The sequence below is a fragment of the Tamandua tetradactyla genome, chromosome 16, assembly GCF_023851605.1.
Source record: "Tamandua tetradactyla isolate mTamTet1 chromosome 16, mTamTet1.pri, whole genome shotgun sequence".
In the NCBI taxonomy this organism is placed as follows: Eukaryota; Metazoa; Chordata; class Mammalia; order Pilosa; family Myrmecophagidae; genus Tamandua; species Tamandua tetradactyla.
This window is the reverse complement of record NC_135342.1, coordinates 49,219,332-49,240,150: the sequence shown is the minus strand read 5'-3', so window position 1 is coordinate 49,240,150 and position 20,819 is coordinate 49,219,332. Positions and strand designations below refer to the sequence as shown.

At 42.1% G+C, this 20,819-nt stretch overlaps 1 protein-coding gene and 1 long non-coding RNA gene across 3 annotated transcripts in view; one reads left to right on the top strand and one right to left on the bottom strand.

Annotated features, from left to right (window-relative positions):
- The window catches only part of LPCAT2 (lysophosphatidylcholine acyltransferase 2), a 105,120-nt gene extending 86,782 nt beyond the window's left edge, over positions 1-18,338 (bottom strand). Inside the window, exon 1 of one of the 2 annotated variants that reach the window (XM_077132472.1) lies at positions 18,012-18,338. In XM_077132472.1, the coding sequence (XP_076988587.1) occupies positions 18,012-18,182 (171 nt within the window). In that variant the 5' untranslated portion in view covers positions 18,183-18,338. The remainder of the gene's footprint in view (positions 1-18,011) is intronic. The other variant, XM_077132471.1, reaches the window with a different exon arrangement.
- LOC143659463 (uncharacterized) lies at positions 18,290-20,804 on the top strand. The gene is made up of 3 exons (XR_013163552.1): positions 18,290-18,447; positions 18,980-19,088; positions 19,412-20,804. It is a non-coding gene; the product is annotated as an uncharacterized LOC143659463 (long non-coding RNA).
- The last annotated feature ends 15 nt before the right edge of the window (positions 20,805-20,819 follow it).

Here is a 20,819-nt window from a genome sequence, read left to right as displayed (position 1 = left end):
ACTAACTCTGACTAGATTGTAATATGTTAAGTACACATATTGTAATCCTCAGAGCAATTGCTGACTGATAATATAAAAAGATATAGCTAAGGAGCCATTAGAGTAATTGAAATGGAACACTAAAAATGCATTTCATGAAACCCAAAGAAACCAGAAAAGGAGAAACTGAGTAACATAAAATTAAAGGGATCTATAGAAAACAAAAGCAAAACAACAGACAAATACATCAATAGTTACATGAAGTGTAAATGGACTAAACATTCTAATTTAAAGGCAAAGATTATCAGACTGGACAAAAGAACAAGACCCAAAATACATTATCCACAATTCATGCACCTTAAATATAAATACACAGATAAGAAAGAAAGATATACCATGCATTTAGTAAGTATAGAATGCTGGTACAGATATATTAATGTCATATGAAGTAGACTTCAAGACAAGTCATATTATCAGACATAAAGAAGGATATTTCATAAAACTAAAAGCATCTCTTCATCAGGAAAACAGCACTAAATAAGTGTGCACCCTATACCAGAGCTTCAAAAATATGACTCTAAAACGGAAAGAACTAAACAGAGAAATATACCACCACAACTGAGGATTTTAAAATTCCTTTCTCAGTAACAGATAGAACAAATACCCCCCCAAATTAATAAGTATATAGGAGATCTGAGCAACACTATTAATCACTTTGGCTGAATTGACATTTATGGAACACCACCCTCTAACTACAGAATACATATTCTTTTCAAGAACACATAGGGAGATGCAGAAAATCAGAGGCCATTCAGCTAGTGCAAACAGCCTAGTGTGCTCACTTCCCAATGGAGGCCCAGAGCCCTCAGAGGTGCATGGACAGGGAGATGGGGACAAGGAAGTAAGCCAAGCCATGTTCCTTGAACATGTTACCCTCATGCATACTGCATCCTCCATGACCTACTACTCCCCCCACATCCCACACAGCTGAACCCTGTCACCTGCCCCACTACCATGCTCCAAGCACCCCTGCTCCACCTACCATCACTGCCACCACACATCCCCACCCAACACCCCCACCCCTGACCCGCATGCACACATGCACCTACCTCAGCCCAAGCCACCTCTCCGGCATAAATGCACACTCTCAGCCCACACCTCCCGAGACCCCGGCACCTGCACCCAACCCCAAGACCCCCCCCCCCCAGCCCCCTGCAGACAGTTGCCTGCACATCTAGGCCACAGATGTTCACCCGCATACCCAGGCCACACTCGCCCCCAGCCTGTACAATTGCACACTCCGCCCCGCCCCTCAAGCTCTGTGCATGTGTATAAAGGCCTCCCAGATAGGTGCATGCAGATGTGTTGCACCCAAGGCACACTCCCTCCCCAGTGCTGGGCAAGCACTAACCTGTGCATCTGGGCCACACCCACCCCCAACCCAAGCAGGTGCAACCTCAGCCTGCTGCCCCTGAGCTCTGTGCATGCGCACACCAGGGCCCCTCCCCACAGACTTACAGCCACATCCACCCTGTCAGGTGCCCACACATCCATGCACTGACCTCTTGACCCCTGTATCCCAACCCTCTACCCTCCACATGTGTACACCCTTGCCCCACCCTGTGCCACAAGCACCCTGCTCCCACACCTAGCAGGTACTCATGTGTGCATCAGTACTACATATGTCCCCTTGCACACACATGCACCCCTGACCCAAATCCCACACACACACCTGCACACCTTCACCAGGGCCCTGTCCACCCAATATCACCCACCCCTGATCCAATCCTGCAACCCCCATGACTTGTGCCTTGCCTGTACAGACTCACACATCTGCAGGCCCCCTGAACCTCTCCACCTGTGCAAGAACACACCCACACCCTGCTCTCCCTGTGCCCTGATCTCTGGGACACCTACCCCACACCCTAATATCAATGACCCCTACATTCCATGTTCCCACCCACATCCTGCTAGCTCACTAGCCCCCATGCATCTACTCAGCACTCCCTACTCGCCTCCAGCTGCACCCTACCTCTGTGTCCCCCATAACACACCCTGCTACTATACTCCAAGGCTTGCCTAAGCTATATCCCAATCCTAAAGACCCTGCACCACACCTCCACAACCCTGTGCCCCACACCCTAGGCTCACAGTCACCAGCATAGCATCCCCAAGCCATGCCTATACCTGTGCTGCAACCAGCCACTGCACTGTTGTGCCCTGCATCCCGCTCCACATCCATCCTGCAAATACAAAACTTTAGTCTACTGAAGGAAATCATACTGCAAAGTAACCCTATCAAGATATTTACATGCCTCTGAGGAAGAACAAAGGAATGTCATTACTACAGGGTGTTGAATATAGATGGTAATTAATATTTAAAAATTTTAACTTCTGTGTGAGACTAAAGCACAAAATGTTCATTTGGTACAAAATTTGTATTTTGACTAGTGCATTTCATAATATAACTTATGTGGACAACTTAATTGAACACCATAAGTACAAGGAACCTTGAGTAGGGCACAAGATTTTGTAGATTTGTCCAAAGTAATTCCCCAATAAATCCCAGAGTGATTTGAACAGTGAGTAAAAAAGTTATTTGCAAAGTCCCCTTGGGGGAATGGTGAGAAAGGGGGGAAATTCAGCTTCTCCAAGTGGAGAATTCTTGATATTCTCACAAGCAGTGGGGACAACCAAAGCAATAGGCTGAGTCCTCAATGTTGGGGTTTGTTCATATGAAACTTAACTCCACAAAGGACAGGTCAAGCTTACTTAAAATTAGGCCTAAGAGTCACCCGCAAGAGAACCTCTTTTGTTGCTCAGATATGGCCGCTTTCTCCAGCCTACACAACAAGCAAACTCACTGCCCTCCCCCTGTTTACATGGGATATGGCTCCCAGGGGTGTAAACCTTCCTGGCAATGTGGGACAAAAATCCTAGAATGAGCTGGGACTCAGCATCAAGGGATTGAGAAAACCTTCTCCACCAAAAGGGGAAAGAGTGAAATGAGACAAAATAAAGTGTTGATGGCTGAGAGATTCCAAACAGAGCCGAGAGGTTATCCTGGAGGTTATTCTTACGCATTAAATAGATATTACCTTGTTATCAAGATGTAATGGAGAGGCTGGAGGGAACTGCCTGAAAATGTGGAGCTGTGTTCCAACAGCCATGTTTCTTGAAGATGATTATATAATGATAGAGCTTTCAAAATGTGACTGTGTGATTGTGAAAACCTTGTGTCTGATGCTCCTTTTATCTACCTTATCAACAGATGAGTAAAACATATGGCATAAAAATAAATAATAGGGGGAACAAATATTAAAATAAATTTAGTAGATTGAAATGCTAGTGATCAATGAAAGGGAGGGGTAAGGGGTATGGTATGTATGAATTTTTTTCTGTTTTCTTTTTATTTCTTTTTCTGAATTGATGCAAATGTTCAAGAAATGATCATGATGATGAGTATGCAACTATGTGACAATATTGTGAATTACTGATTATATATGTAGAGCAGAATGATCATTAAAAAAAAGATATTTACATGCCTCTAAGACAACAAAAGATCACTGATATAGCCCAGCCTAATGACCAAATTAAAATACCAGAGGAGACACAGACTTTGGAACAACTAATCAAAAATGCTCATATAACTATACTAAATAAAATCAATGGGATGGCTAGTGATATAAAGGAAATCAAAAGACACTAGAAAAGCATAAAGAGGAATTTGAAAGAATAAATGGAAAAATAGGAGATATCACAGAGATTAAAGATGCATTAGACCAAATAAAAAATATACTAGAGACACACAACAGCAGATTTGAAGAGGTAGAAGAAAGAATAAGTGAACTAGAAGACAGGGCAACTGATTTTGAACATATAAAAGAGCAGATGGAAGAAAAAGATGGAAAATTTTCAATTGGATCTAAGGGAAATGATGGACAAAACAAAGCGAACAATTACAAGAATCACTGGTGTCCAAGGAGAATAGAAAAGCAAAAGAGATTAAGTGAGGATATAATGGGGGAAATTTTCCAACCCTTAAAAAGGACATAAATATGAAAAATCAAAGAAGTGCAACCAACTCCAAATAGGCTTTCCCCAAGACACATACTAATCAGCCTGTAAAATGTTGAAGAGAAGCAGAAAATCCTGAAAACAGCAAGATATAAACAACCTACTACAACAAGGGAAACCACATAAAACTTAATTCAGACTACTCAACTGGCACTATGGAGGTGAGAAGGCAGTGGTATGATATATTTAAGATCCTGAAAGACAAACATTTACAGCCAATAATTCTGTACCCAGTCAAACTGTCCTTCAAAACTGAGGGAGAGATTAAAATTTTCACAAACAAATACTGAATGAATTTATCAACAAGACACTGGCTCTACAAGCTATATGCTACTTATAAGAGAATCATCATAGGAACACGGATACAAATAGATTGAAAGTGAAAGGATGGAAAAAGATGTTCCAAGCAAGCTGTAAACAAAAGAAAGGAAGAGTAGCTATATTAATATCAGACAAAAATAGACTTTCAATGTAAAGACATCATAGGAGACAAAGAAGGACACTATATATAAATAAAAGGGACAATTCGCCAAGAAGAAATAACAATCATAAATGTTTATGCCCCCCAATCAAGGAGCTCCAAAGTACATGAGAAAAACACTGGCAAAACTGAACAGAGTGATAGATGTTTCAGCAATAATAGGAGATTTCAATATACCACTCTCCTTTATAGATAGAACAACCAGACAAGAGTATCAGGAAGGAAATAGAGATCTTAAACAATTTGATAAATGAATTAGAACTAACGGACATATATAAGTCATTACACCCCAAAATACCAGTATATAAATTCTTCTCTAGTGTTCATGGAACATTTTCTACAATAGATCATATAATGGGACACAAAACAGGTCTTTATGAATTTAAAAATATTGAAATTATTCAAAGCACTTTCTCTGATCACAATGGAATGAAGCTGGAAATCAATAACCATCAAAGAATGAGAACTGTCGAAATCAATAACCATCAAAGAAGGAGAACTGTCACAAATATATGGAGATTAAATAACACACTCTTAAACAACCAGTGGGTTAAAGAAGAAATTGCTAGAGATGAACACAAATGAGAATACAACATATCAGAACTTATGGAATGTGGCAAAGGCTGTTCTGAGAGAAAATTTATTGTCCTAAATACCTATATTAAAAAAGAAGAAAGAACAAAAATCAAGGACCTAACTGCTCACCTGGAGGAACTTGAGAAAGAATAGCAAACTAACCCAAAAGCGAACAGAAAAAGATAAATAACAAAGATTAAAGCAGAGTTAAATGAATGAGAGAACAGAAGAACAACAGAAAGAATCAATAAAACCAAAAGTTGATTCTTTCAGAAAATCAATAAAATCAATGGGCCTCTAGAAAGTCTGACAAAGAAAAAAGAAGATGTAAATAAACAAAGTCAGAAATGAGAGGGGGGTTGTTAATACAGACCATGAAATAATAAAAAAATCATAAGAGGACACTATGAACACTACATACCAACAAACTAGACAACTTAGCTGAAATAAACAAATTGGTGGAAACACATAAACAAGCTACACTGACTTAAGAAGAAATAGATCTCAACAAACCAATCACAAATAAGAGATTCAATCAGTCATCAAAAACTTCCCACAAAGAAAAGCCCAGGACCAGATGGCTTCACAGGGGAATTTTATCAAACATTGCAAAAAAGAACTAACACCAATCCTGCTCAAATTTTTCCAAAAAAATGAGGAAAAAGGAACTCTACCTAACTCATTTTATGAAGCTAATATCACTTTAACATCACCAAAACCATGTAAAGATACTACAAGAAAGGAAAACTGTAAGACAATTTCCCTAATGAATACAGATGCAAAAATTCTCAACAAAATATTAGCAAATCAAATCCAACAACACATTAAAAGAATTATACAACATGACCAAGTGGGGTATATATCAGGAATGAAGGATAGTTCAACACAAGAAAATCAATTAGCATAATATAGCACATTAAAACGAAAGGGAAAAAAAATCACATGATCATCTTGACTGATGTTGAAAAAACATTTGACAAATTCAACATCCTTTTCTGATAAAAACACTTCAAAAGATAGCAATCTAAGGTGATTCCTCAATATGACAAAGGGCATATATGAAAAACCCACAGCCAGCATTGTACTCAATGGAGAGACACTGAACACTTTCCCCAGAGATAGGGAACAAGACAAGGATGCCCTCTGTCACCACTATTATTCAACATTGTACTACTAGAAGTTCTAGTTAGAGCAATCAGGCAGGAAAAAAAAAACAGGAAATATTTTCCAAATAGCAAAGAAAAAGTAAAACTTTAACTATTTGCAGATGATATGATACTATACTTAGAAAATCCTGAGAAATCTACAACAAAGTTACTTGAGCTAATAAACAAAGATACCCCAGTAGCTAAAAGCATCCTAAAAAAGAAGAACAAAGTGGGAGGATTAACACTTCCTGAGTTTAAAATTTATTATAAAAGCCACAGTGGTCAAAACTGCATGGTTCTAGCACACAAAGTGGATCAAACACCTAAATATAAGAATGAGTACCATAAAGCTCCTAGAAGAAAATGTAGGGACATATTTTCAAGACCTAGTAATAGGAGGTAGCTTCCTAAACTTTACATCCAAAGCACAAGCAACAACAACAACAAAAAAATAGATCAAAGGAACTCCTAAAAATCAAATGTTTTTGCACCCCAAAAGACTTTGTCAAAAAGGTGAAGAGGCAGCCAACTCAATGGGAGAAAATATTTGGAAATCACACATTGGATAAAGGTTTGATATCCTGTATACATAAAGAAATCATACAACTCAACAACAAAAGAACAAGTAACCCAATTTTAAAGTGGACTAAAGATATTGTTCTAGTTTGCTAGCTGCTGGAAGGCAATATACCAGAAACGGAATGGCTTTTAAAAAGGGGAATTTAATAAGTTAATATTTACAGTTCTAAGGCCAAGAAAATGTCCCAATTAAAACAAGTCTATAGAAATGTCCAATCAAAGGCATCCAGGGAAAGATACCTTGGTTCAAGAAGGCCGATGATGTTCAGGGTTTCTCTCTTAAGTGAGAAGGCACATGGTGAACATAGACAGGGCTTCTCTCTCATTTGAAAAGGCACATGCAAACATGGAGTCATCTGCTAGCTTTCTCTCCAGGCTTCTGGTTTCATGAATCTCCCCTGGAGGCGTTTTCCTTCTTCATCTCCAAAAGCTGGCTCATGGGCTCTCTGCTTCGTGGTGCTGCCACATTCTCTGCTCTCTCTGAATCTCTTTCTTTCTCCAAAATATTTCCTCTTTTATAGGACTTCAGAAACCCGAATGGGTTGAGACACACTTCCACTTAATCCAGTTTAACAACCACTCTTGATTAAATCACATCAAGATCACATCAAGATGTGACTTCCTAAATCACATCTCCAGGGAGATGATCTAATTACAGATTCAAACATACAGTATTAAATAGGGATTAGAAGAAACGGCTGCCTTTACAAAGTGGGATTAGGATTAAAACCTGGCTTTTCTAGGGTGCATACCTCATTTCAAACCAGCACAGACATGAATAGACATTTTTTCTGAAGAGCAAATACAGATGGCTAAAAAGCACGTGAAGAGATGCTCATTCTCATTAGTTCTAAGGGAAATGCAGATCAAGACTACAATGAAATACCACCTCACACCTATAAGAATGGCTGCTATTAAAGAAACAGGAAACTACAAATGTTGGAGAGGATATGTCTTTTAGCACCTCCATTTGCTGGGCCTCATGCATGATGTCCAAAGTCAACAGTCCATCAATTTTAGATAATTTCATTGTTCCAAGAGGAAGATAGCCAATAAACACACCCTCACCACTTATGCACTGCTGATGGGAATGTATAATGATATAGCTGCTATGGAAGACAGTCTGGCAGTTCCTCAGAAAACCAAATATCACGTTGCCCTATGACCTGGCAATACCACTGCTCAGTATATATCCAGAAGAGCTGAAAGCAGTAGCACAGAGATTTGCACACCAGTGTTCACAGCAGCACTATTCACAATTGCCAGAAGAGGGAAATAATCCAAGTGCCCATTAGCAGAAGAGTGGGTTAACAAAATGTGGTGTATACATACAATGGAATATTATGCAACAGTAAGGCAAAATGACGATCTGAACCACATGACAAGATGGATGAGCCTTAAAGACATAATGCTGCATGAAATAAGCCAGACACAAAAAGATAGATACCGTATGATTCCACTTTTATGATCACGGTAAAGGTAAAATCAGACGCTTACAATATAGGATATAGGAGACCTAGAAATACACAGAAACTTGAGATGGATGAACAGTTAGCTAAGGAGATTGAACTTAATTGTAAGTGAATAGATAGAAGTGAAGGCAGTTCACTAGTGGGTCTATAAGTAATACTGCCATATTGAAGGAGAACATAATTGAAAGGGGTTATACAGACTCACGTGTCCCATTGATTAACAATACAAATACAAATAAGTTCTTGCATGAACTACTGCAAAGGTATGAATCTTGTACAAAGCGTGTATAATTTCAGGGTATAGGGAGAAACTGCTATTGCATGCTATGGGCTATGTTTAACAGGAAAACATCAACAGTACCGCAGCAATACCGGGGTACATAATGGGGGGAGGAACAAAAGTTAGGGGGAGATTTGAATTTTCTTTTTGCTGAAGGTGTGTTTATTGGCTATCTTTCTCTTAGAACAATGAAATTATTTAAAAATGACTTTGGACATGATGCATTAGGTCCAACAGATGGAGGTGCTAAAAGACACTGACTGAGAAATAAATGGGAGAATGATGGTATATACATATGACCAAACACTGTGCTGCTATAAAAAGGGATGAAGTGTGAGGCATGCAACGATGTGAATGAACATGTGGGACTTTTGATGAGGCAAAATAAGCCAGAAACAAAAGAGCAAATACTGTATGATCGCATTTAGAAAATACTTACAAGAAAGCTTAGGCCTAGACCATAAGCTCTTATAGCAGTAACATTTAGTTTGGAGTGGCAATTGTTATCTCTGGATTCTGAGGGGCTGTTTTATATATATATATAACCTGGTATTTAGAGACAAGAACAAAACTGATTAAGTCAGGATTAAGGTAATTCAGAATAGAGGGGTAAGGAAGACATTGTCTCTATTTTAGAACTTCACCTACTCTTTGAGACCAAAGGAAGAAAGGTTTATTTTGTCCAGAACCTAAATTTTCAGTTGCACATAATCTAACTCAACCTGTCTGGACTGATCATTTAAACAATCCAAACACAGGAAGCCCAGAATAAGAATGAGAGCCTTTAATCCTGTATAGTTTAATGTAATGCCTGGATACATCCCAGAGTATATTAAGCAGATAATCAAAAACTATTGGCAAAGGGTGCATGGGTGGTCCAGTGGTAGAAGGCTCGCCTTCCATGTAGGAGACTTAGGTTCGATTCCTGGACCATGCACCCCAAAAAAAACAAAACAAAATAAAAAGTATTGGCAAAGTCCCTTGAGGGATAGGAGAAAAATTATGGAACTATTAAACTTTGGATAGTGTCGAACATTAGGGACACCCAAATTAGGGACACCCTTGATCTTGAGGCTTGCTCTTTTGAAGCTTATGTATGTAGCAGAGAAGCTTAGAGTCACCTTCGGAGGACCTCTTTTGCTGCTCAGATGTGGCCACTCTCTCTCTAAGCTTAACTCTGCAAGTGAAACCACTGTCCTCCTCCTATATGGGACATGACATGCATGGATGAAAGTCTCCCTGACAGCATGGAAGATGACCCGCAGGGATGAGTCTGGCCCTTGCACTATGGGATCAACAATGCCATCCTGACCAAAAGGGGGAAAAGAAACATAGCAAATAAGGTACCAGTGGCTGAGAGAGTTCAAATAGAGTTGAGAAGCTACTCTGGAGGTCACTCTTATGCACACTTCAGTTAGACATTGCTACTATCATAACTTGCCAAATCCCACCCAAACCATTCCTGCCAATCCTAAAGAATACTTAGGGCACTATATAAGATTCTACCAAGATTCCATTAACTTTCTGGAAACCTACAGTCTCCAGATGGATCCCTGGACTAGATAAGTCCTGAAACACAGGGGGGCCAGCCTTTCCAGAACATCAACTAGTCCCATTCTCCTACCCCATATTATCGACAGCCCCTTCCAACATGAAAAAGTTATAATGGCCATAGCCCAAATACTTCTAAAGAGTGAGAGAAAGAACAAAGGTGATAGAGTTATACAGAGGTTGGGTTTAACAAATGAGTATGATTAAGTATATACTGAATCAGTATATTGATATTTCTTTTCGTCTACAGTATGTTAGAGCAACTAGAAATAAAAACCTAAAATTGTGGAATTGTAACCCATTTCAAACTCTGAAATGTGTTCTACAACTAATTGTTGCAATGTGCTTTGAAATTTATTGCTTTTTCGTATATATATTATTTTTCATAATAAAAAAAAAAAAAAAAACATTGGTCAGTGGCAGAGTTCTCTCCAGCCTTGCTGGAGACCTGGGTTTGAGTTGTGGTGCCTGTCCAAGCTTTAAAAAAAAAAAAATGGGGAAAAAAGAACACATAGAATACTTACCAAAATAGATCAAAAGCTAGGGCATAAATGAAGTCTCAATAAATTTCAAAACACTGAAATCTTACAGAGTTGTTCTCACCATAATAAACTGTACTGGAAATCAATATCAGAATGATATCTGAAAAAATTTCATGTATTTGGAAATGAAACAATACACTTCAAAATAATCCATGGGTTGAAGAAGAAATCACAAATAAAATTTTTAATTTTGGGGAAATGCAAATTAAAACCACAGATGGGCTCTTAAAATAATTTCTATATCTGTATTGATATTCTCCATTTGGTGAGATGCTGTTCTTGTTTCCTTTAGTTCTTTAGGCATGGTTTCCTTTTGATCTCTGAACATATTTAAAATATATTTAAAGTCTTTATATAGTAAGTCCAACATTTGCATTTCCTCAGGGGCAATTTCTACTGACCTCTTTTTTTTTCTATTAATAGGCCATATTTTGTTTCCCTGCATGCTTTGTAATTTTTGTCGAAATGTGGACATCTTAAAAAAATATAACATGAGAACTCTCAAAATCAGAATGTTCCCTCAACCCAGGGTTATTTGTTGTTATAGTTTGTGTTGTTATTATTTATTTGTTCAGTGGCTTTTCTCTATCTCTAAAGCCTGTATTCTTCATCATGTGTGGCCACTGAAGTCTCTGATTGGTTAGTTTAGTTCACTAATGGTTAGATAGCTGTTTCCTTAAGTGCCTAGAACCAATAAGTCTCCCAGTGTTTGCTAAAGGTCTGTGTGCGTATGTTGGGGAACACCTTCAACAGGAAGGGGGCAGTTCACAACTCTGCCTTAACCATCACGTCTTGCTTGCAAAGAGCTTCAAAACTAGTCAGAAATGAAAGCTCAGGGCATTCTCAGGTCTTTCCTGGGCATGTGCATACCCTTTGGGCATATACATAGTCACATCTATGTGTGTGTCCTTCTAGAGTCCCAGGAATATGTCAAAGCTTTTCAAAGTCCCCCATGAAACATCTCTTCACCTAGTTTTTCCTTTTAAGCTTTTTGTTTATCCTATTTTTGCTCCAATTCTTATTTACCACCTCAGGAAGCTTTAATGTTAAACAACTGCTTTTTATCTGACAGATCAAACAATGACAATTCTTTGGTAATGGGGCTTTGAAGGAGCTCTAACCCTGTCCACCCTGTCTATGACTGTAGGTTGCTAGTTTCCACTTTGATTGCAGGCTGTTAGTTTTCAAGGAAATGTAGAGCTGGAGTGGGGATGAGAATGAGACAAGTTAAAACGCTACAAATATTGTTGTCCTTATTAGATTTAGCACATTTTCTTGGATTGCTATAAGCCTTTAGTTAATTTTCAGATTTCTGACAAAGTTGATTTTAGTATATTTTGCCATTGTTTTCAGTGCTTGTATGGAGGAAATGATTTTCAGAAGCCCATACTCCACCATTTTTGTGGATGTTCCATCTCAATTATTTTTCATTCTGTTTTTAAGATTGAATATTGATGATCTATCTTCAAGTTCACTGACCTTTTCTTTTGCTATTTTCATGTACTGTGGAGCCCAACTAGCGAATTTTTCATTTTAGATAAAATAACCTTCAGTTTTAGAATTCCCATTTAGTTATTTCATTTATTTATTTTGGCATGGGCAGGCTCCATGAATTGAACCCAGGTCTCCAGCATGGCAGGTGAGAATTCTGCCACTGAACCACCATTTCCCACCTCTCATTTAGTTATTTTTTATAATTTCTATTTCTCTGCTAAGATCTTCCTGACTAATCACTCATTACGACACTTTCTTTAAGTCCTTGAATATATTTATATTCATAGCTGCTTTAAAGTGCATATCTGCAAATTACAAATCTGAATCATTCCAGAGTCTGTTTTTCTTGACTGCTTTTCCTCTTGATCAGACCACATTTTCCTATTTCTTTGCAGGTCTAATAATTTTCTTTGTTTAACTATATTGGCCATTTGGGATGATATATTGCAGATATTCAGGATATTCCTCTAATGAGATTTGATTTTTATCCTAGCAAATAAGTAAAGTAAAATACTGGTGACCACCTTCAATCTGCGGAGGCTTGTTCAGACATACTATTAGGGAAATCTATTTCAAATTTGCCCTTTCTCTTAGGCTAAAGCCTTAATCCTAGGACACAGCTTTTCTCCTATGGTATAAGCTTTCTGAAGTTTCTGTGTGAAGTCTAAGGCATTTACCAAGACCCTCTGATTTGGTGGGATTCTAACTGTCTCCCTTGCGGTAGATGGCAGTTGAAATGCTTGCTCAGCTTCTTCCATCCTTCCAGTTGTTACTCTCCTTCAGGCTTGCTTCTCCAAGCCTCCTTTGCACATACTCAGTTCAGAGAGCAGCTAAGGATTTAAGGGGGATCTATATGCTGATGTGGAGCTCCCTCCATTTTCAGCTCCCTCCTCTCTGGAATGTTCTTCCTCAATTCCATTCCCTCTGGTAGCCCTAGATTCTGTCCTCTGATATTTCAGATCACTTAAGACAGAGGCTTTCTAACATTCTCCTTCCATTATGTCAAGAGAGAACCCTGAAAAAAAAAAAAGGCAGGTAGGGGGAGTCTCATTCAACTCAGTTCTCTTCTTTCAAGGAAAAAATCCTCTCCAGTTTCTGTCGTCTTTTTGTTGCTCTATAATGTCTTTATATAGCTTTTAAAATATTTTTCCAAGGGTTTGTAATCGTTACTTATGAGAAGACTGAACTAAATTAAGCTACTCCACTATTCTGGGGAAAGAACTAGCCCTGTTAAAATATTCTTCACTTGAAAACTGACTTAGAAATACACAGAAACTTTGCCATCACTCTATTTCCTATAATACAGAATTATGTATAAGGTAAAATAAGTAGAAGTTCCAGAACTATCACATAGAAGAAGTTTGGGATTCAGGAGTCTTGCCCTAAAACTCCATATACTTTAGTAAACACACTATTTAAAAATAGATGTGTGTTTATTTACAGTGTGTCATATGATGGAGAGTTGAGGAACACTTGGAGAACCAACTTTGAGATAATTCTTTGACAGATTAAGAGGACACTACCACATTTCCATTTGGTAACCTATAATTCTTGTGGAGAAATCTTCTAATCTCTGACTTCCCCTCATAACACTAACACATGGAATTATAGATTTTGTACTTCTTTGTTCAGCTCTCTCAGTGGAATGTAACCTTTAAATGGTCAGGGTCCTTATTACTCTTGTTCACTGTTATATTCTCAGAGATTAGCACAGTATCTAGCACATAGTAGGAATTCAACATTTTTTTTTTTGGTATGAATGAATGACTCCACAATTACAATCACACTCATTTAAATTCCATTCTCTCCTGAAAAAATCAATGATAGTCTCCTTTTTGTAATGCTGTTAAGTAGCAGATCTTTAAATAGTCGAAAAAGGAGTGGTAGGGAGAGAAAAGAATTAAACCTTATAGTGCGATGCAAAAGTGGCAACGATGCTTAAGCAAGACACTGGCCATTATTCAAATTCATTAGTCTGAATTAACCATATTTGTCATCCTTAAATAAATCTATGTTCATCTTTAAAGCTGGATAATATAGAAAATACTGTTTTTTAAATAATGAAATCTTCTCTTCACTAGACTGCTCAAGCCATTGAAACTTCTTTGGTATTGGTATCTCTGATCTATATGGATTTTTAAATATACAGTACATAGTCAATCCTTGCTGTTGGGTAGCTGATGGCTGGGGGTAAGCAGCCGTACTGAGTCAGTCACACAGACACAGAGCACACAGCACACGACTCAGGAGACAACCCTCAGGGGGTGAGTGGAAGGTGTCCGCTTTATTGAGGAAGTGCACAGGCTTATATAGGCTGGGAGCATGCAGGGACACGTGTCAGGCTGGGATCGGTCACCGTTGTTGCTAGGGTGGAGGGCAGATTTAAGGTTAGCGCTTTTGGCGCGAACCACCGCCAGTTCTGGGAAGAAAATCGGTCACAGGTTAGGCCATTTTGTGTTGCCTTGCATCAGCCACGGCAGCCATGTTGGCAAGAAATTATAACATCTACCTCACCTTGCAATCCAACTAGTAAGTTTTAAGTGCACTATACAGTTTGCAGACCACAAACAGCATGTGATAACTACCAGTATTAAGTTCATAAGATCAACAATACTAGACTTTTACACAAATCATCTCACTTAATTTTAATCCTCCTTTGAAAGGGTATTAGTTATTCCAAATTAATATATGAGGTAAATTAAGCTCAGAAAGTTTAAGTGACTTGGCCAAAATCAAACAACTAGTACATCGCAGGTCCTGAGCAGGTTTTCTAATTAAGACCAGTTATCTTTCCATTACCCTACAGCTCTCATAAAGTTATTTGGACATGCTCTCAAAACAGTAACAGGCCATGCTATAAAAAAAAATTAACGATTCACTCCAGGTGTGATATGAATATCCAGAAACATATCACTTTGATACAAAGTGATCAGATACTTATATTTGATATTTATACACATATTTGATATAAGTATATTTGATATTGTGTAAGTATTTGATATTGACATATATTTTAGATCCCTCTAAAATACAAAGCCAAGTAGATAGACATACTTTCCTTTAAGTACGGTTGATTTGACTAACTCACACTAATTTTAATCTTGAATGATGGCCAATGTATTTAAGAGTTTAAGATACAAAGGGATCATCTATCCATTTAAAGACATGAAGATCAAATGTTAAAATGTTTAGTTTCTTCACAAAGTGGAATTACCTCATTGTCTTCCTCTTTCTCTCTCACACCCTTCAACTAGTCACCCATCTACCATTGCTCTAACCACCACCCCATGCAGTATATATGGCAGCTGTTTACTTAGTACTTGGCCTGTCTTCACGGTAGTAGACGACGGTCTCTAAATACAAGCAAATTGTGCAAAAATTTACACTACCTCAAACCCAAAGTAAAGAAATGTGTGAAACAGACAGGAAAACATCAAAATCATTTTTCCCCCATACAGAACCACAGGATGAATGTAGCATGCATATTCTATCTTGTTCTCTAATCACTAACTTCACCAAAGAGGAAGTCCAAAGGGTGAGCATAACTGCAGATGATATAAGCAGCCCTTTGCAAGAGAAGGTTAAAGGAAAGGAAAGGGAAGGAAAGGAAACTTCCTTTGCATATATAGATATAGCCATTTTTTAAAAATGGCTAGTGTAAGAATAGCTGAGCTAGCTGTCAGTCTTGAATCTAGAAGTGTTTGGGTGAAGATTAGTTCAGGACAACTGTTGAACACTTCAAGCTGACTTAGTTATTGTTTTTCCTTGATTCTAACCCCCTCCCCTTGATGTTCCAGCTAAGCTAGATCATCCCAGCCTCATCTGCTGCTGACTCCAGCTTAGCTGACTCCAGACCTGAGACCTTCTCCTTTTCCTCACTTTTTCCAAAGCAGACTGACTCTTCTCCTTCCCTAAGTCTTCCTCAAACCCACACTTTGTGGTAGCTCTGCCTCTCACTACACTGTTAACACTCAAAATGAAGTTCCTCTCCGATTCATTCCACCTTCTTTGGTGTGGAATGTCTCCTCTGCCACCGGCAGGCTCGTACTCTCTTCCCTTTCCTACGCTTCTGTCTCAGACCCACATGTGCTCTGCATCTCCTCTTCTCACTCTTGCCCTCATACCATCCCCCAAGTGCCCTCAACACTCAGACCACATCTTTACCCCTTTCAGACTCATGACCCCCCTCTAAAGTCCTCCCTTTCAGATCTATATCCCCTTCCCCCTCAGACCACCCCACCTGCCAGACCCACAAACCCCTGAGACTGCCCACCTGCCAGACCCATGAACCCCTCAGACCGCCTCACCTGCCAGACCCAAGAACCCCTCAGACTGCCTCATCTGTCAGACCCACGACCCCGATTCTGCCCCACCTGCCAGACCCAATAACCCCTCAGACCGCCACACCTGCCAGACCCCCGCCCCACTCAGACCACCCCACCTGCCAGACCCACAAACCCCTGAGACTGCCCACCTGCCAGACCCAAGAACCCCTCAGACCGCCACACCTGCCAGACCCCCGCCCCACTCAGACCACCCCACCTGCCAGACCCACAAACCCCTGAGACTGCCCACCTGCCAGACCCATGAACCCCTCAGACCGCCTCACCTGCCAGACCCACGACCCCGAGACTGCCCCACCTGCCAGACCCACGAACCCCTCAGAATGCCCCACCTGCCAGACCCTCGACCCCAAGACTGCTCCACCTGCCAGACCCAAGAACCCCTCAGACTGCCTCATCTGTCAGACCCACGACCCCGATTCTGCCCCACCTGCCAGACCCAAGAACCCCTCAGACCGCCTCACCTGCCACACCCACAAACCCCTCAGACTGCCCCACCTGCCAGACCCACGACCCCCTCAGACTGCCTCACCTGCCAGACCCACAACCCCGAGACTGCCCCACCTGCCAGACCCACGAACCCCTCAGACTGCCCCACCTGCCAGACCCAAGAACCCCTCAGACTGCCCCACCTGCCAGACCCACGAACCCCTCAGACTGCCTCACCTGCCAGACCCACGACCCCGAGACTGCCCCACCTGCCAGACCCACGAACCCCTCAGACTGCCCCACCTGCCAGACCCAAGAACCCCTCAGACTGCCCCACCTGCCAGACCCACGAACCCCTCAGACTGCCTCACTTGCCAGACCCACGACCCGGAGACTGCCCCACCTGCCAGACCCACGAACCCCTCAGACCGCCTCACCTGCCAGACCCCCGCCCCACTCAGACCACCCCACCTGCCAGACCCACGAACCCCTGAGACTGCCCCACCTGCCAGACCCACGACCCCAAGACTGCTCCACCTGCCAGACCAACGAACCCCTCAGACTGCCTCATCTGTCAGACCCACGACCCCGATTCTGCCCCACCTGCCAGACCCACGAACCCCTCAGACTGCCCCACCTGCCAGACCCACGACCCCGAGACTGCCCCACCTGCCAGACCCACGAACCCCTCAGACTGCCCCACCTGCCAGACCCACGAACCCCTCAGACTGCCTCACCTGCCAGACCCACGACCCCGAGACTGCTCCACCTGCCAGACCCACGAACCCCTCAGACTGCCTCACCTGCCAGACCCACGACCCCGAGACTGCCCCACCTGCCAGACCCACGAACCCCTCAGACTGCCTCATCTGTCAGACCCACGACCCCGAGACTGCCCCACCTGCCAGACCCACGAACCCCTCAGACTGCCTCATCTGTCAGACCCACGACCCCCTGAAGATGCCCTACCTGCCAGACCCACAAACCTCTCAGACCGCCCCACCTGCCTGACCCACGCCCCGCTCAGGCCACCACCCCATCTCATTCCCACGCCCCTCACCCAAAGCCGGCTCGCCGCACTGATCCGCGTCTGCTGCACGAAGGGGTTCGGCACCGGCGGCGGGAAGAAGGACGCCTGGCGGGGCATCATGGGCGGCCTCAGCGCCGCGTTTCCGACGCCCGCGCCCGGCACCGTGGCTGCCACGGCCGCCGCCTCGACGCACCGGTCCATGGCCTAGCCGGGCGTGGGACCCCAGCGAAGAGAACGACGCTGAGCGCGCGACTGAGAGTCACAGGTCAACCTGGAGCCGGGCCGAGAGCGAGTTCGAGTCCCTCGGGAGTCCTAGCCTCAGGCGCCGCTTGGAGGCCGCTGCGCAGGCGCTGAAGTTACCTAGCGAGCGGTCAGGTCTCGCTCCGCCCCCTGGGCGCTGACTCCGCCCCCGCGGGATCCGCCCCAGGCTCTTCCTCTTCGGTAATTATAGCCCCGTCCATTGGAGGTGAGTAATTTTCCTTCGAAATAAGGACCCTGAAGGTTACCCCAAATTCCTGTTACCTCAGTGAGAGATAGTTTAGGCAGAGTTCTCTGCTTTAGGGGCAGGCAAACCTGGATTGCCAATCTATTTTACTGGCTTTGTGATCTTGGCCAAATTACTGTTACCATGAGCCTCAGTTGCCTCCTTCTGTAAAATGGGGATGCACATATTTCAGATGGTTGTCACAAGGAGTTGATGATAGAATGCATGAAATGTGCCTAATATAGGGCAAGCCACATGGAGGGCACTCAACAAGTGGTAGTTGCCACCTACTTCCCCAATGTTGTTGACACCCCAATGCTCCCCAAATCACCATTCTTGTATCCCTTGTTACAAAGGAATTGCCTAGAGCTTATGGATGATGAGGTCACCCTGTTTCTTCTCTCCCCATGCTGTTCCCTTCTTCTGGATTTAGACAGAAGCCTTTGAGGGAGGGTGAAAGCCCCAGAGGAGCAGGGAGGTTGGACTAAAGGCCCCCATCCTTTGCTCTTCCTAGGACTTCAGTCACACCACCAAATTCCATCTCTTGTTCCAGAGTGGTTATCCTGTAACTGAAGAGCCTCTAGCACATGAGCTACAGCTGAAAAAATAAGGGATCCTATGAGGTGAGAATAAGGTCCCAACAAAACAAGACTCAAAAATTTAGCATCACATCCTGCAGATCTGACCCATGGAATAAACTCTGGTTAGTCTTAGAAGGACTCTCTCACTATATTAGTATAAAAATATCCAGGATTCCAGAACGATAGAACTCAAGCAACTTAACCATCATCCTGAAAACCTGGCTGTAGCAATACCAGGAGCAACCACTACCACCTGGGTTGTTCTATTAAGGGAGCTAATATAATCAGGGTTCTAATTTATCTGTTTGATTTCAGCTATGTTTCGTTTTTGCTTAAACCAGTTTTTTTGTTTGTTTGTTTGCCAGATATATTCAAAAGAGTCCTGACTAACACAGAAATTGGTAACTGAAGTGAAAGCTGTTCTACTGAAAACATATGATCCAAGAGTGAAAAGATGGTCTTTTGAAGGAAAATTGAGCTATTACCAGAAAAGGAACAAACAAGATTATTTCCACACAGAAGAGGAACATGGCCCAGAAAAGGGAAATGACTTGAGTTGTGGTTCCATTTCACCCAGGGGAAGTTCAAGTGCCTGCCTGGTCATGAGTGGTGATAGGGGTGGGGGAAGGAGGCAGTTGTTCCAGGACTTGAGACCAGCTTGGCAAGCCCTGATTGTGGTCGAGGATGAGAGGATGGTGATGACGAACATACCATCCTTACTGATCAACTCTGCTCACAGCAGGCTGGGGACTAGGCTGAGTCTAGGTCCTAGGACAACTGCTCCCTCAAGTTGTATCCACTCTACAATCTCAGGATCTTCCAACCCCACCAATGACCAAGAGTTCGCCACTTAACTTCTCTGAGCTTATATCCTTATGTAAGGAAAGAGAGGAGAGTAATTCTTACAGCATAGGGTTGTAGTAAAAATTAAATTTAATAATGCATTGTAGTGTTTCATAGAGAGCCAGCAAGAAATGGCTACTTTTAGGTATATTCTGTTAGGGGGCAATTGAATTTACTCTCAATATAATAGAACATTTTAGTGTATTAGTCAGGTTATAAGCTTCCTCAAGGGGACAAGGGGCTCCCCTAGCCTTGGGGGTCTTCAAGTAGATGCTGGCAGACCCCTGTGGCTTTCCTGCCAGACATCAGTGCGAGGTTGCCTCTCGGGGGCCCTCAAGATTCTGTACCCATGGGCAAGCCACGGGAGAAAAACATAACTCTGGGCCCACCAAGGTCACCTCCCGAGACTCCTGTCCATTCCTCACCCTCCTTCTCCACCAGTCCCACTAATGAAAGGCCTGTTCAATAGACTATTGGAACTGAGAGGAGGCCTTAGAAAAAAACCGAAGCTTTAAATCTCTGTTCAGCAGCAGCTACAGATTTTCTATATAGGAGAGGATTAGGGGTGGGTAGTCTGGTTGGAAGGAAGAGTAAGGAGCTTATCCATTAATAGAAGCTGAGTTTGGAAAACAAGCACAGATCTCTTTCCTGAGTACGTTTCCTGGGGGTGTCTTTGGGCATGGTGACAGGGAATGCTGCTGATGGAGAAGATGGGCTAAAAGCTAAATCTCCTCCTCTAGGTCACCTTTTGGCCTTGATTTAAGCTGTTACCTAATAGCTGTGGAACCCTGGGCAAATTACTTCTCTCTGGGCCTGCTTCCTCATGAATAAAACTCCCCCCCCCTTTGGGTTGTTGTAAAGGTTAAATTTAAGTGATGCAAGTTAAGTGCTTGGCAAATAGTATGCACTCTATTACGGGGGGGGGGGGGT